The 17,623-nt window shown below is 40.5% G+C and overlaps 1 protein-coding gene across 8 annotated transcripts in view; it reads right to left on the bottom strand.

Moving 5' to 3' along the window:
* ptprt (protein tyrosine phosphatase receptor type T) overlaps positions 1-17,623 on the bottom strand; it is a 334,457-nt gene that overhangs the window by 161,077 nt on the left and 155,757 nt on the right. For all 8 annotated transcript variants that reach the window (XM_084348993.1, XM_084348986.1, XM_084348987.1 and 5 more), the window contains exon 11: positions 13,914-14,023. In XM_084348993.1, the coding sequence (XP_084205119.1) occupies positions 13,914-14,023 (110 nt within the window). The remainder of the gene's footprint in view (positions 1-13,913; positions 14,024-17,623) is intronic.

Here is a 17,623-nt window from a genome sequence, read left to right as displayed (position 1 = left end):
TCAAAAGGAGGAGTTTTGGGTCATAAACCTCAGGTGGACTCTCATTTTGCATCACCCCCACCTTCCTACCCTTCTCTCTCGCTCTATAGTTGATGTACTTGGAATCGGTAGAACCATAAAGCTCAGGTTGTTTTATTGGCCAATGAAAAGGCAGGCATGCAGCGGGGCAGTGCATCTTGGGTAATAGAGTGTGCGTCTGTGGGGGATAACTCACCGGAGGGGACGGTGCATGTGTGTACGTATGTGTGATTGAATTAGCAACTAAGATGGAGAAAGTGCGAGAGGTAAAATTGAGGATTAATGTAGAAAAGGGAGGAGTAGAACAAGAGAAAGTAGAGAGAAGGAAAAACAAAGGATCTAAAGAGAGGGATGGACATGAGAAAATCAAGACAGAAAGCATAGCTGATGCCGGGATACAACACCTTTTATAATCAGGTTTATTGGTTGTAACTGACAGCTTTATTAATGGTTAATAAATAATTCACAAAAACTTTCCCTTACCTTAGGATTTTTTATTCCAGCCCAGTTGCCAGAATACAGTTTTTTAAATGTTTAAGCTAAGCGACAAGTCTGCCAAGCCAGTGACCACAGTTCAAGACTGCTTTTCAACATATGTAAGCGTGACACAACTGGATATTTTTAAGGAGACGTCTGGATAATTCACAGATCTGACATCAAAGGACTGATATTTTTGATGAGGAGCCTGTACATCCGTGTTTATCGCAATAAAAGCAGGTATTTTCTGAACCCTGACCAAGTGGTTTTTGTGCCTCAAGCTAACCAGACCATGAGCACGGTGTTGTCACAACACAAAATTGAAAATCGAACCTAAAGAAACATAAAGTTGGGACATAAGATAGAACAGAGTGTCAAAATATTCTTTGTTTGCAGAGAAGTACTATACATTGCCAACATTTATTCGGCAGATTGGGTTGGTTTTTCTTTTAAAAGAACTGAAGATTATCAATGCTAAAATCCATTTATTAACAGCTTAAATAACAAAAAATGTGATGCACAATAACACAAACCTTCATAAATGACTTTTAACATGTCTAATTATTTTCTACTTAGCCTTTCTTGAAGGAAAAACATCCTCTTTCGGCAGAAGTTACCTTATTTGAAAGCAATGCTTGATATATTTTACCTTTGCAGGTGTTCCTGTCTGTTATTGTGAGTGCATTGTGTGCCCACGTGTTTGCACTTACTGCTGTGTGTTTGTCCACACAGGAGATTGATGCTGGTGAGTATTAGAAGCCGTACCTTTTACCTCGCAGCCCTCTTCATCAAACACACCACTGCTGCAGTGTGTGTGTGTTTGTGTGTGTGTGCGCGCCCTGCTGGGCCGCAGCTCCAGCCAGGTTTTATGGAAATAAACAATGTTTACGAGGCGCCGTCGTGGGATCGCTGCTTTAGAAATGCTATTTCAATTCAGTTTTGTCATTTTCCATTTTTTATCCTCTGTGCTCCTGTTTGTTTTATTAGAAAATATCCAGTAGCTTCATTCCTTACTATATCTGTGCTGCTGTTCTCTGTCGGGTTGAATTAAGTAGGAGCTATGTGAGGTGTTTGTTCTTTCTGCTTTATTTTGCTACCATCCACTTGAGGGGAGTTTCAATTTGTTTACTCCCTCTACTTTTTAAGCATTTAGTAGAAAGTCTAATCCGAAGCAGTATAAAAGAACAAAGTTGGTTTCATTTACTGCCTGTAACTCTCTGTTGTCCAGGGACTGTGACTGTAAGACATTATCCATTTCATCTGCACTGCAGTTTTGCACATCAATAATGTTTCCTAACTGAGATTTTTACAGGCAGCACGCTCAGTTTTTTGCTACTTGTGTTTATTCTTTTCCGTCTCGCTGTCGGCCTTTGTTTCCTTTGCTCCATTTTATACCGAGGATGCATTGATTGAAGTGGAAATTTATGATTTTAACTTGCAGGACCTTTCCCATGCATCTTTTAGGCCGGCTTGTTAAAATATGTTTATTAGATGGAAGTGATTTTCTTCAAATGTGTTTTGTCCCTCCCTTTACAATGTATGATCCCAATTATGTGTTGTAAAGAGAGGGAGCGCCATTCAGAACGCTTCCTCTCGTGTGACGCCAATATACATATACGAGACTTGAAGCGACATTAACGGCAATAAAATCAGCTCGTTACTCCTGCATTTCATGAAAGACAGACAAAAGCCAATATAGGTGCTTCATTTCCTGAACTGAAGCTCTAAAACCATGTATGGCTGGAGGATTTCAGGCTACGTTCAGGTTCATAAAGGGGTCAACAGGCTCGCACTGTACTCAGGGAACAGACCAATCTTCTGTTGTTCTTCTTTAAATATGTATAAACTGCTTCAGTGTTTTCCTTCTACCTTTTCTGACCTTATAAAGATGATGTTATGATAATCAGCTATATGACTTTGTGCTCAAATTTGTGCTAGTTGCCAATGCAACAACTGTGCTGATGCCAACATAAGCTGCAGTCTAAGATATTGAATACAACACGTGTCTTTCCCCATCTACCATCCTGCCTCTGGATGTGTCTAGAGGTTTGCTGAAGACATGAATAACCAAGAAGAGGAAATGCTGCCATCTCAAATCCACTTTCAAACTGTATTGTGACACTTCCTGTCCTGCTTATTAGACATTGCTTAGAGACTATTTTATACTGCCTATCTGATGCCTAAAGAAAAGAAGTTATTCAAAATATACTGCATTTTCTGAAATTCCAAACACAAAGTGAAACAATGGTGCCTTTCCCAGGATGTTGACATATCCTTCCTTCTGCCTTCAAACTCTCTCTACTAGCTGAGTCAAGGCCCAACTTATAATCCTTGCAATGTCTTTTCACCTTGACGTGTGAAATCCTGCCTTCCAACTCAGGAAAAGGGTAGCTTCCTAAGGCAATTTGCAAACAGAGCACCTTCTCATACTTACAAAATATAAAACCAGCATTAAACTTTTCTCTTTTCTTCTGCTCTGCTCACCTTGTGTCCTGGCACCTCCTGCCTTGCCCGGTAACATAAGTAAGCGCCTATTGTTTTAAGTTACAGCATTTCTGTTTTTAGAAGTTTCCATTTGGGACGGACTGTTCTCCTGCTTCTCGGCTTTAAAATGTCAAGACATTCTGGGTCACTACGAATAGAAAGGCGAAGACATTCACACAAATGCACCAATGCTTACCAAGACACGTGCAGACACACACAAAGACACGCCGATCCGAAGATGTGTGGACATGCAGATGCACACGTGAATTCTCATGCATATATACATAAAAACAGGAATGGAAATGAGATCTTTGGATTTTTCTTCAACCCAGTTTTCTATTGTTCCCAACTAGATAAGCTAACTGGAGGAAGAAATAGCAACAGACAATAGTCCGATAATATTTTGTGGCCGTGCCGCCTCTATTGTTCTCGTTGACTACCGATAAGCAACAAAAATGAGAGAGAGAAAGACAGAAGGACAGAGCTAGCTGAGGAGGAAATAGCATGATACAATTTCCAGGCCACAGTATTGTTCTCGCCGAGATAAATACGCACAGGAGAGAGATGGAAAAGAAAAAAGACAGAAAGACAGATGAGCAGTAGACCAACAATAATCTAGCTTCATAAATAGCCAGGCTGGTAATCACAAACAAAGGCCTCAATCGCGTAATCAGGCCGTTAGCTCAGCAGTTGAGGGGCTGATGAGAGCGACCAGTTCTGGAAACATACAAAATCAACAAATGACAGTTGCCCACTGCAACCAAAGTTCACACCACAAACACTACCACCCCCACCACAAAAGTATCAAAGAGTAAAACTAGGTTCACCCTGAAAGAGGTGAACACAGACGGAGCATTAAAATCACACAGGAAAATCAGCCGGTGGTGACAGTTTGACGTGCGGCGGCCTGAATTCGCATCCAAGTGACGCTTGTTTGACAGCCACACAGCAACTTCCTGCCAGCCGAGTTAAGACGAGTGACAGAAAGAGCACTCTCCCTCTAGATGCTAATATAGGCCACACATACATCTTCTGCTCTCACTCCTGCTTTAAAAGTCATTTGCTGACAAGCTATTCACCGCAGATTGGCAGTGATTTACGAGTGTACTGTGAAATGTGTTTTGTATGTTGTGGCTCTGTCATTTTCCACCTATCAGCAGGAAACATGAAAAATAGACACAATCCTCAGTTTATGTTCATCTTTTGGTGTGGTTTGGTGTGTATAGCTTGAAGCCTCGCAAGATGGATTCACATCTCATGTGACCTTGCGTGATTCCAGCTGCCTGGAAATGAAAAGCTGTTCCTAGACTGTAGCCTTTTAACAGGTCAAAAGTCAGCGTAGAGTTCCTGCAACAGTGGTGTTAGGAATATAATTGGATAGGAGCTTTAATTTTATCTTTAATTCACATTAAACACTTCCCTCTTGCCGAAGGGACAAGTTAAGTGGAAACCTAATAGAAAAATATATTAAAAAAGGGGTCAACAGAAGCAAAGCCTGCCTTACAACTGGGGCAATAAAGGAGAGAAACAAACAAATAAACACGGCAGAGGTAGGCCTGGCCTCAGCACCGAGGTAATAAGGGAGAAATGAAAATATTGGAAATTGAAGATCTGACAGTAAGGATGTCGGGGGAGGTGTAACCGCCTGCTGGAAAGCTGGTTTGTGGTTTTTGGCCTGTGGGGCTCTCAGGGGACAGCTGATTGGCTAGAGAGATCGGAGTGGGGCCCTGATTGGCTGCAGGGCAGGAAGTTATAGTGCTTGAGAGATTAGACCCCTGTGCTAAATCCTGAGTGCGTGTGTGTTTGTGTGGAAGAGACACAGTGGGCAGGGGTGGGGGTCTTGATGGATAATCCTCTCTGACTATTACCCCCGTGTGTGTGTGTGTGTGTGTGTGTGTGTGTGCGCATGTGTGTGTGTGTGTGTGTGTGTGCGTTTCTAGGTGTATAATCCTCTTCTCTTTGACTGGCAGACAGACTTGCTTGAGACATGAACTCATTGCTGCCGATTTATTAATTAATTAATTTATTTATTTAGATTTGTACATGTTTATCATTTAAATATATTTTTTGACTGAGTTTTGTTTAAAGATTTAGAAAAAAACAACAGTAACACTTCATTATAAACATCTTTAATACATCGGAAAGATAACTGAACTGTTATTTTCCATCATGACAAAGATAACTGTGACCACCTTCACGCTACACACAGCACATTTTGACTGTTATTTATGCAATTGCGAAGATAGTTATAATAATAGACACACTGTATACTGCCACAACCGAAACTTTGATATATTTAGATCAAAAACCTCTAATGGAAGAAGTAAATCTCACAACCTGAAACTCTACACTTCTCCAATAAATATTCAAGATACACAAAGGAAAGGCAGAGCTGCATTACTATACACAGGCACACACAGACACACACAGGTGTAAGTGATACGAGGCCATTCCCCTGCAGGCCAGACAGGCAGTGTGACAGAGTAAACGGGGTCAGCAGCTCAAGGACTTAAAAGCCACGCTAAATATAGTCTATTATTGACAGACATGAAAAACAATACAGAGGAAGAGATGTTGAAGAAGATGGTAGTTATAGATGAGATTGCTTTTCCCTCTTAGTCTGTCTTTGTTTTAGTCTGGAAGCTTTAAAAGTGGCCAATACTTTCTAATCCAAACACTTAAGACATAGACCTGATCAGTATTTTTATTGTCTTTCCTTCTTTCTTTCTTTCCTTCTTTCTTTATCTCTTCCAGATCTTGTTGAAACAGAAGCCAGCAGAGAAGCCTCTCTGCATGTCTGTGTGTGTGTGTGTGTGTGTGTGTGTGGTTGAAGAGCAGATGAAAAGATGCATATGGTCCACACACACACACACACACACACACACACACACACACACACACACACTACTGCAGGGCACTGCAGAGATCTTCTCTCGCCGATCTTAATCAGCAGTCTGAGTGCGTGTTAGCGTGCGTGTCTCAGACTCAAAGTGAACTTCCAGTAAGAAACGGTGTTAAGCTTTGAGTCTGGCATGAGTCGCAAGCCGAGGTCAAATCCACAAACAAGCTACTTGTCAGTAAACAGTTGTGACAGCAGAGCACTCGTCTTTGTAAACGGCTCATTCTGTGCTCCACATGTAAACAAAGGGGTTGACTGAGGCAACATGAACGTAATCTCCAAAACCGATTGGCAGCCTAATAACACCAGTCAACCACTTAATTAGGTTTATTCATGTCTTGTCCTGTAAAATGTTTCCTAACATTAGTAAAACAGGTCATTAATTTCACTTAGCAGTTAACAAACATCAGTTTTGTTCTTATTAAATTATAGGAACAATTACAAATTGGTTATTTATGGCTGTGTTATTGCAACATCAGTGACCATCTGGAGTACTTTCACCTATAATACTGTTTTCTTACAGATTATTTTATATGCTAAAATCTAAAATTCTGTGTATTTTTGAGGCCAACCCTGTTTCCTCTGAAAACACTGATTTCCCTAAGTTATACTTTCAAATGCTCCCAGTTTGCATAGAAATGTGTTGACCTCTGTCCTACCGTCTTCAAGTAGTCGCATGCCCTGCTGGATTTTCTGAGGCGTCTTTAACTTCTTGTTTTTCACTGAGGCTAGCTGCGGTGCTGCCATCGCTCAGTAAACAGTAAACAGAATCGATAGCGAGATCACCTCAGGCGACTGCTGCTCTCCTAATGAGAATCAATCATTCCTTTGTTCAGAAACCAGTGATAAGGGAAGAGAATGTAACAACTATATGTCTGCAGTTTCTACAGAAATCAACAGCTTGGAACAGAGTAACTCACTGAAATAAATGCCAGACTGGTTGCCAGTATTGATTTTTGTGATTGATTAAAGGCCCTACTTGAGAGGAGAGGAATTGGAGAGTCAAGTTATTCACACACAACACCAGACCAGAATAACTACATACAGTACTAGTAGCCTATTGCTTTAGTGTGTTGGATTAAGGAGCTCAAAGGTTTGTCAGCAAAACATTCTTATACTTTTCTCCACAGTCTGGAGGGTTGTCCGCATAATCCTTATAATGGCAAAAGAGATTGTTTAGCAGTGACTTCTTATTGCTGATTTGCCACTTATATGGATAAGCTTTGGTTACATTTATGAAATAAAACGTGTTAGATAAGGTTAGAGAAAGGTCAGCTTTATGTTGAATTTGCCTTATTCGACATTGCAGGTCCTACGATGTGACTAGACAGTCTGTTTCAAACGATACAACGGTCATTCTGTACATACTTTTATGCGTCCTTCATGTTGGTATCGATGTTAAGTAATACAATCAGTAGAGGGCGCTGCTAGTAGAGGTCTCTCAACTCGCATAACCTCTCCCCAAATAGTTCTGCCATTTTCTTCCTCTTGTCCTGTGGTCGTGTCTTGCTTGAACTCTTGGCTACACTGCTACACTTTGTTAGTACAAGAAACTTCAGACCAGGCTCAGGAAACACAGTATCACTAGATTAGAATAATGAAATGCATGGTTTTACTGTAATCTTCTTAAACTGGCAGGGCAAATTTAATTGGCACTTAATCTGATCACTATGTCATTCTTCGATGTCAATTTAGCCACGGTCTGAGAAGAACCTTTCTGTCAGCCATCGCACAACTGCTGATAAATGAGTCTATCCAATCCAATCCTCCGTTTTGGGTGGTCACTGCCAATCAGGTTGAGAATTTGTCATTCTGTGAACCAGTAATCCAAAATAATGAACGTCACTGGTGAATCTGAGATGACCCGGACATAATGGCAATTTGACAAATGAGTTACTTTTCTTGCTCAGAGTAGATTAGCTCAAATTTGATGCAGGATTTTCACCCTGATCTTCTTAAAGTGGCATGTTGCAGTTTAATTGGCATCCAAGCTGGTCAGTTAACTATTAGTTGGGATTTGGCTGTAGGAATTTACAATATTGGGTTTAAAGACATTTGATGTTTGAAACAGAAAGTGGTGTCAGCAGTTTCTGTCTTTTTTTTCTCCATCATTTTTGTTCTTTCTGGTGATATATCCCTCATGTGCATGTTGTATATATCACCCCAGCTGTTTAATAGCTTCAAAAATAAACCTAACTGGATGTTTAACTGACAGCTTCTACTGTAATTGGTTTAAACGACTATGTTCTCTCTCATATAAGACTCCCTGCAACTTCACCTGCCCTCTATGGCCCCTCAGATAACACACACACATATATTGGCTGTTACTGAACAGATAGCAGACAACCACTCAAACACACATTCGTGCACGCACAGATCATGACCTTGTCAATCCCTTCTTTGATTGCCTCATCAGGCTATCCATGCGTTACAGGTCCTCTCTGTTTGCTAGCTTGCCTCCCTGCTGGGCTCTGTGGAGTTATTCCTGAGCCCCTGCTAGCTCAACAGATGCTGGTACTATCATTGATTAGAAAAAACCAGCGAAGCAAACCTTGAGATCACAGCTTTGCTGATTTGGTTTGACCAACCTACAGGTCAACGATTTTCATGTCATCGCAATCTGGAGAGCACCACATCGCTTTCTGTTAGAGGTTCTAATTATTTTGTTTTCAAATCTTTTTTATATGAGCTTTGGGGTGACATGCACTGTCTACCTACATTTCAACACTCTAGCACAGCAAATGATTCATAACACCGTACTTACACTGTACTTAATTAGATCAGCCGTCCACTGTCCGGCACCTGTGCCCGACATCAAGCGGGATTCCAGTTCTTCATTTGTCGGAGCAGAATTTTTCCCGAGTCTACCTGAGACTCCTGCCGGCAGTTTAACCTTCAGTCCAGGCTCAGGTGTTGTTCAGCAAAGCATCCTTCCCATCCTCGTCGTCAAAATGTAAGGCAAATTTTCCATGTTGAAGTTTGAGAGTTGCCAGTTCTCTTGAGAATTACCTACTCAGTGTGATGAATCAGATCTCTTCAACTCATGCGGCATGGAGAGAACACTATGCTTGTGTCTTCTCTCAATGCTGATTGTATTAGAAAGATCTGAATCAAGGAGAATTTCCCTTACAAGAGCTGCTGTCATTTCAGCCAGCTCACAGTTTGTAACTGACTTGACCAGCTGGCTTTGTTAAACAGCGACTGGTGATTTAACAACATCCTTGTTTGACAATCTGAGTCCCAGGCGACACCATCAGCTGGCTTAAGTTGAGCTGAGACGGGCCAGTCCAGTTTAGCTTCATTTGGTAACAAATCTGATCTGAACTGGGCTTAAAGTTTAGGTCCAAAATGAGAAATTACAACGGATTGCAGTGCTTTATGAATCAAATTATACTGAGTGGATTGTCCATATTTTAGAGATAATCAGTATATATCATGTCTATGATTTTGTGGTTGCAATGGGTTTCTATATTTGTTGGTTCTTGTTTTTCTGTTTGTTTTATGTCACATGAACAGAAATAACAACTGCTACAGAGGTGGATCAAACAGAACAAAAACGCTCTTTTAGAACCGCTTTTCTTTCCCCTGACATCCATGAAAAAGACCTTCCTCAAGATCTTTTGCTCTTCAAATTATCATGTTTCCTTCTCATCTCACTCTCCTCACCTCCATCCACCCCCCATTACATTTTCCCCAGACATCATCTATCCCCACTCAGATGAAAAGGACAAGAGGGAGTGAGCAATGGGGCCTTGATCCCTTTAGATCTCACCCAGATGTTTCCTTTAATCCTGTAATTAGCTGCAATTATAGTAATGGATGCAGGAGATGAAGTGATCATATTTGCACACGGAATTAATTCATGTAATCGCGCCATATGATGAATTCTGGCTCTTTCGGACACATTTCCACTTGCTCACACGGTCTGTTTTATCTCCTCTCACAGTTCTCGCTTCGTTCTTCTTATGCTCCTTATCTCTTCGCACAATTCTCCACCTCCACCCATCTATCCCACCCTCCCACCTCGTTCTCCCCTCCCTCTCATTGTCCTAGATGTAATTCATCTGGTTTCTATCCTGAAAAGCGAGGGAAACAGATAGGAGGAAAAAAAAGATAACACAAGAGACAACAGAGCAGGATGGGACACAACAAGAGCCCCTTTAGATGTTGCAGATGATGCCTTTAATCCTGTCAATAGCTGCAATTATAGTAATTATCTCTAATAGCAGTGCATTGTGTTGAGGCTCTGATATGTTTAACAGATGATGCAGAGTCGTGCCGCCTCCGCCGGGCAGGGAGGGCAGGGAGCTTAGATTCACATTAATGAAACCGACACAAAACAAGGTGGAATTGATGAGGTTCCCAAGAGGTTTATAGACTGCGAAGAGTGCTTTTCAAGCTCTGGGTGGAGGTCTAATGGAGGTCTCAGAGATGGTACTGAGTGGTCTTTGCATTGCGCAGAAAGAGCGGAGAGACTGAAGACTGATGTCAGGAGGTATGAAGGGCTTGAGAGAAAATGGAACCAAGTGAAATCAGAGGTGGATGCTGTGAAAACTGTATGTTACATATAATATGCTTGTGTTACAAGACGCTGATAAAATCTGTGAAAGACATTTTACAAAGAAGAGCGTTCGACAATATCGGCTGTGGTGTAAAACACTATAATAGAAATGATTCGATATCCACATTAGATAATATTGAAAGTACTGAAGCTATAAAAAAAGATCTTCATTCCGATTTTCATTTTATCTCGATCTCTTTATTATAAAATGTGTCCAGTTCAGTGACTTTTTCTGTTCCAGCAGGTGCAGTTTGTTAACTAAACAAAATCCAATTTGTGTGCCTGCAACTTTTTTTTTGTGCTGTGGTATCCAAAGAGGTGTCGAATATTGTTATTTGTTATACTCGTATTGTATCGAAGTTAAAAATTCTGGTATTATGACAACCTTAATAACAATTGCCAAAAAACTCAATAGAGGAAGAAGATGGGGCCAGGGCGGATGTACCTGTACATGTGAAGACGTCTCTAATTATTTTCAGGAACATGGCAGCGCAGTGTTCTTGCAATGTATTTGAGATTCAACAAGTTTGCGAGACAAGTGATGGTATTTCTTGATCTATTTGAATCAGAAACAGTAAGTCAATGTATTAAAAGGAACATTCAAAGACGTCATCGTCATCCGTGGAGTCTTTTGATTTGTTCGCTAGCTCCGAGTGAAAACATCTTGCGTCAAACAGATATAATATCCCTTTAGTGCTTGTCAATGCCATGTTACCGCTTTCGTACACAAAATAAAATGTTAGGACTTCAGGGGAGAATTCGCGATAAACATCTCCCTTGATTTCGACTCTGGCTCCCACTCAAACATGGCCCCATGCAGGAAATGTTTCTGACAATTTCACAGATACAAAATGCACATCTAAGAGGGGCTTTGTATGCAGACAGAGAAGCATGTCACGGCCTTTTGGTGTTTGACAGAAAACGTATGAAGAAACTTTATGAACTTAGGTTAAGTTTCGCAAATGGAAGGAAGACTTTCAAACTCTAAGAATCTTTTTCATTCTCCCCATGGCACATGGGTTAAGTAAATAGAGTATATACTATACAGAGATAAATCGAAGAACAAACTTTGTCATGAATAACGAGGGCTTACGCACAGTTACTTCCTCCCTAGTTTCCACATTCTCCCTCTCAAACACACAAACTGAAGAACACACTTTAACGCTGACTCCTTCACTAACTCCTTCACACACTTTCCGTCACTTGCAACTCACTTTCTCACACACTCACTCGGAAACTCACCAACTTGTTCAAGAACGCACATTCCTTTCGTTGGTGCTTCACTCTCTTTCAAGCACACACACATACACGCACACATGCACACACGCACTAATAGCCCTGCCAGGTCTTGGTGTGAGGTAGCTCCTTGATGCAGTGATATAAGAGGCAGACAGGAGACAGAGAACAGGTCAATAATTCATTAGATAGAGGGCTCAAGTCAACTTCAACCCGAATAAACCATCTATGATCACACACACACACACACACGCACGCACGCACAAAAGTGTACGCCCACGTCTCTCAATCTGTCTCTCTATCTCACTCACTCCCAAACATTGTCTCAAGGGCTGTCAGGGGAGAAGTCTCTCTTCCACTTTCTCATTTCCAAGCCCTATTTTGCTCTTTCTCCTTCCACTAGAACTGACGCTCACTTTTGACTTGCTGCTCGTATATAATTTTATATGAGTGTTCACATCTATTCCTGGATACAACTCATATTTGATAACAATATGAACTGGCAGTGATGTATTAAATTAAACATGACAAACGGTGCCACTGTTTCTGTACCTCAAGCTCCAGATACACATTAGATTGCCATCTTGCCATGGCAACGCTGAAGAAACTTAATTTCATACACACGTACACTATATTGCCAATGGTATGTTTACATGGCTTTCTTTGAAACAGTGTGGGTAAGGCCATTTTCTTTGTCACTCTGACCTGCAGAGCCTTGACCTCAGATTTGTGTCACAAGACTCCCTCCTCTCCTCTCTGAACCTCTCACATCCTTGCTTTCCTCTTGATTTGTCTTCTCTCAGAATAGATTTTTTTCATTCTCTTTCCAACTCTACATTGTCCTTGTTCGCTCAAGTATAATTCTTGAAAAAGTTGTCAAATATGCACAAATCAATACAGTCCTCTTATCAAAGTGCAATGATCTTTCGGTGTCATATCCCTAGTGTTGGCTGACAGAGGTCTGAGTGGGTTGTGGCTGCAGACAGACGGACGGATTGTAGAGTTTCTGCTGCTGTAATAAAGCAGAAAGCTGCTGGAAGGCCAGCCAAGGTTAAATGAGAGATCTGTGACGAGAGATCACCATAAAGCCAGGGATCAAACCTGCAACCCTCTGCTTCACAAACTGTCACAACCCAATAGGTTCAGTTCAAATTGATGTCCATGTGAAACATAGGCTTCTACGTTTTCTGTGTTTGGTCAAAGGTCATACAGTTTTGCTGTTAAATACAGTTGAGTGTTCTGCTCCCTCTTAATCCTTAGTTGTTTTGCAGATCTTTTCTGGCTTCAAAACAACTTTCCTTTTTGCCATGAAAACATGTCAGCTGACCTTAAACTGAATATATCAGTTAACTTATTGGTTGTTGCCATGTAAAACTTACTGATTTAATTTCACTGAGCTTTAGTGACATATTCAACTTATAAAGTCTAGGATTTAATTCTTCATTGATTACGATAATGTTGATGACTCCTCTCATTATGTATTAGAAGACACATACTGTATGTATTCATCAAGTATGTATGTTCAAACCAACACTTAATTCAGAAATGATAATTGTGGTAAACACTCAGCTGGACAGCGAACGAACTTCTCATTTCAAATGAAATAATATTGAAGCACCAGGAAAAATTAAGTTCTGTTATTGGACCAAAACATGTAGCAAGAAATTTTAAGTTAGCTTGATTAACAAGAGTAAGAGTTTTAAGAGTTTTTACTCACTACATTTGTCAATATTATGACAAATGATTTGCATGATTTGCGAGAGCCTCATTTTCAGGTCGGAAAAGCCAGATTTCCGTTTTATCCGGAAGAATCACACCCCAGCACATAATTTCATTTGGCACCAGGGTGATAACTCGATATTATAAGTTCACAGATGTGGGGAAGAAACCTTCAATGACTGATGTTTTTATGCCTAAACAAACTAAATAAACAAACTCTTTGTTTCATGACTGAATAAACCTTATTTTCCTCTGAGAGCAGCTTGTTTTATTAAGTTGTGGACAAAAGATGAATGTCTGAGTTTGTATTATCACGTCATTGATGTGGTAAATATACATTTCTGACTTTGAATTTCTTCATAGTGCCCCTTTAAAATGGAGTCTTTAATGGAGGTTTCTTGTCTTGGATTGCAGCAGATCCCACAGGTGTACCTGCTGCCCAGTACTAACCAATAACTTTCACCATGACCAGATACAGTTGGCACTGAGTCTGAGCGTTGTTGGAAGTTGCTGACTGACCTCGTACAGTGTGATGACCCCATTAGTCTCGTTGGGAGCTTTCCACTGCATGAAGATCTTCTCTTCATAGGGTGTATTCTGCAGAGACTCCATCGGCACTGAGCCAGGCACTGCCAAGACAGAGAGTAGAAAAAAACATTAGAATGCCTTTTAACAATAAGAAGTGCTTTTATATCGACTGTACAAAAAAAACTAAACATAAAACTGTACAACTCAGACTAAATAACAGTTTGATGTCTGATAACGCACTTCGTTGCAACAAAAACAATTTTGTTGCATTTCGTGTTAAACAGTTTAGAGGCGAGTGGAAGCTGTAAGTAACTTTAGCAGAGTCTCAGAATAAAAGTGTCAATGACTTCCTTATTTAACTGACCTCAGTTAAACATCTGACAGCAATAAAGTGAAAAATGTGAATAAATCCAACTCTCCAAGTTCAATTTCTCTCCTGCAACCATTAAAGACATAATGAAATACAGCAAAGTACATCAATAAAGACACTGCTGACATATTGGAACACATACTTCATCCCACACTCCGAAAACGCCATAAAAATATTTCTTCTGATACAAATAAAGCAGCTTGCACGTAAAACTGAGCACAGATGGAAGCAAAATATTGAAAAGGAGAGTGCCAAGAAAAGTAAAAGAGAGGTAGGAGCAGAATGGAGGAAGATTCTGCATATCGAATTTAATTTCAGCTTCTCGTCATTAAATTCTATTATTTAGGGAAGCAAAAGTTTCAAATATCTGTGAACCAATTCAACAGATATATTAAGTTACCTGAAATCTAATTCTGGGCTTTTTCCCTGTGAGGCAGAATGAAACCCACTGCTTGATCCAGGAAACTGACATTTACACAAATTAAGCATGACATGGCATTCCGTTATATTTCTTATATTCTTAAAAGTCTGAAGTCTCTTATATATATATATATATATATATATATATATATATATTTTATATATATATATATGAGGTTTTGCTGATGGAAACTCAGCAAGAACTCAACTGGGAGGCATATTCTGAAAATTAACTACTATGCAAAGCGTGATTTCAAACACAGGCTGTTGATTGCGATTATACAAAGAAATGCAGCACAGAAAATAGATGTTTAATGTGAGTCTTATTTTACGTTTCTCTAGAATAATGAACATAGGATTAGTTCAGTTGTCCCCGTGTTCACAAATTGTTCAATTACATGAAAATGTTGTAGATTATTACTTTGGAATGAATGTCATTTCCTGGTAAATGCCGAGAGAAAAGCTGCCGGGTTCATAATCAGCTTTTTGATGCTTCAGGACACACGTCATAGTTTGACTATGAGTTTTGACTTTCAGGTGTTTCTGTAATATTGTGCAGCTCAGATGTAATTTGTGACAATAAGCCAGACTCATCCTTAGCTTAACCAGAGACAGACTGTAATGATGCCATGTGGAGATAAATCTTGAAGCAGCCTTGTAGACGTTGAATAATGGAACAACTGCTGAGACAAAACGACAGCAGCCGCGGTCATTTTCTTGGGCTATGGGCACATTTTCTGACAAACTGCTGGGAGCCCTACATTTCAAATCAAACTCATTTGGATGGAATACTTCAAACTTAAAGTCTATTAGCTGACAAAGTCAATTACTAATTCAATGTCAATGGACCAACTGTCTCCTGTCAGGGGAAAACTTTCACCTGATGTCTCCATGATATCTAGTTTAGGGAGGCTCAGTGCAGTTTTTCAAGTATTTGCACGGAGACACTTTTTTCTGGTGCGCTGGGTCTTTAATCACAATACGCTGCACTTGAAATGAAACAGTGACTTTGAGATTGAAGTGTCAACTTTAAGCTTTAATTTGAACCATGTTAGATAAGCACTGTAGGCATTTTAGTTTTTTGTAGTTCCAAACTTTTCGGAAAAGGGTATTTAATTGGACAAAATAACCTTGATGATAGTTTTAGATTAATTATTTGCAGCAAAGGTTGAAATCATTTCGGTCCCCTAAAATTGAGGAGGAGTATAAAAGAACATTGTTTTAACTTTGTGTGACTGTATAAAAACTGGAAGTCAGCACTGTACCCAATAGTCACGTTAAACATTCTCACTGTGCTGGAGTCGTAAGGAAAGAAAGTGTCACTGCTTGGTTACATAAAAAAACGCTCTGCAGTCGTCCATGAGTACTTTACATTATGCTAACTCATGCTTCCTGCGTCCTCTCTCGTCCTGTGACCCAGAAATTGTTCCCCCTCCTTCACCCATCCTGGATGCCTTTGTCCTTATTCAGACTGCCAGCCCAAATCTGTTTTTGGCATAACTGGATTGTATCCAGATTGATTTTAGGAAGTCTGGACAGCAAAAAATCAGATCTAAACCACATTTGAACATGGATTTCTACAGAGGCATTTCAGCCTGGACACTCTGGCCCCTCATCAGATTTCATTGTCTTTTGTGTCTTTCGAAGTGCCACACACAATAACAACATCGAGTACAGAGTCACAGAAGTGCATCAGAGCGGTGAAATAAGTTCTTTGTTAAGAACTTGACATTCTTCTTTGGAAGGGGAGACGATGGTTCTCCATTTCTCATGCTTCCATGTTGGAAAGCCGCGTCACCAGCGTACGTACAGTAGTTACTGACACTTATGTCATCACTACAGCAACCCATGCAGAGTTGCCAGGATAGGTTGGCTATGTCTGGACACAAAAATCCAATCTCATCACCTGCAAATAATTGTGCAGACAGATCTGATTTAAGAAATCAATTGTTGATTTGTCTGCAGTGATGAGATGCAGAACATAGTCTTAAATGCACCTCAAGGAGAAGAAGAGCAGGGTGAGAGAAGGCTGCTGAAGGAAACACAAGTGTCTCCTTGCTTAAGACACAAGGAAGAGACGCAAGTGAGGGGAGCTAGGAGACATGTTAGCATAAATACGTTTGCTTGCTAATACTTAGTGTTCAACGTCCAAAAGACAACTCTTCAAAAAAAAAATCTCTGGCAGGGAAAGCAAATCCTTTCATTCAAACAGCAAGGGCCAGACAGGTTTACTAAAGCAGACACTTGACTTATTATAGTCAAATCTACCTGGTAACAAGAGAGTGCATGTGTTTTCATGTGTGCTTTCAGGAGGAGACAGGCTTTCACAAGTCTTTATGAAGGCATACAGACAGAAGAGGTGTCAGACACCTTGTCAGGGAGTGAAGCTGTCAAACACACCAAAACAGTCACACACAGCCACCTACGCAGACACATGCACACCGAAGCACTACACCCAGGAACACAAAAGCACTCGTGCACATACTGAGACACAAGTGCACACTCACTCACACACTGATGGGGTGTGAATTGTTCTAAATGTTAAGGAGAAGAAAAACAGACAGCGCCAGGAGGGACAGCTAACCACAATGTGTTAAAATGTGTGCGTGCGCTTGTGTGCGTCTGCATTTCCTGCTTCTCCTTCTCGCTTCTTATTTTTGTTCCTCACTTTTCGTCTTTTCGTCATGATAATTCGACCCTCACACAAATATTTTCTACCTCGCTTTGATCTCCAACCTTTAATATATTGTCTATTGACTGTGCATAATGTGGGTGATGGAGGAAGTTAAGCTTATTCTGCTATTGCACTCACTGCAAGTCACTGAGGATGAGTGCCAACGAAATGCCCGCAATGTAACACTGAGACGGGTCTGACATTGGCAGGAAGCTTTTATTGCTCTTTGTCTGATGC

This window comes from Pagrus pagrus, assembly GCF_965226575.1.
Source record: "Pagrus pagrus genome assembly, chromosome: 3".
Lineage (NCBI taxonomy): Eukaryota > Metazoa > Chordata > Actinopteri > Spariformes > Sparidae > Pagrus > Pagrus pagrus.
This window is presented reverse-complemented; position numbering and strand designations above follow the sequence as displayed.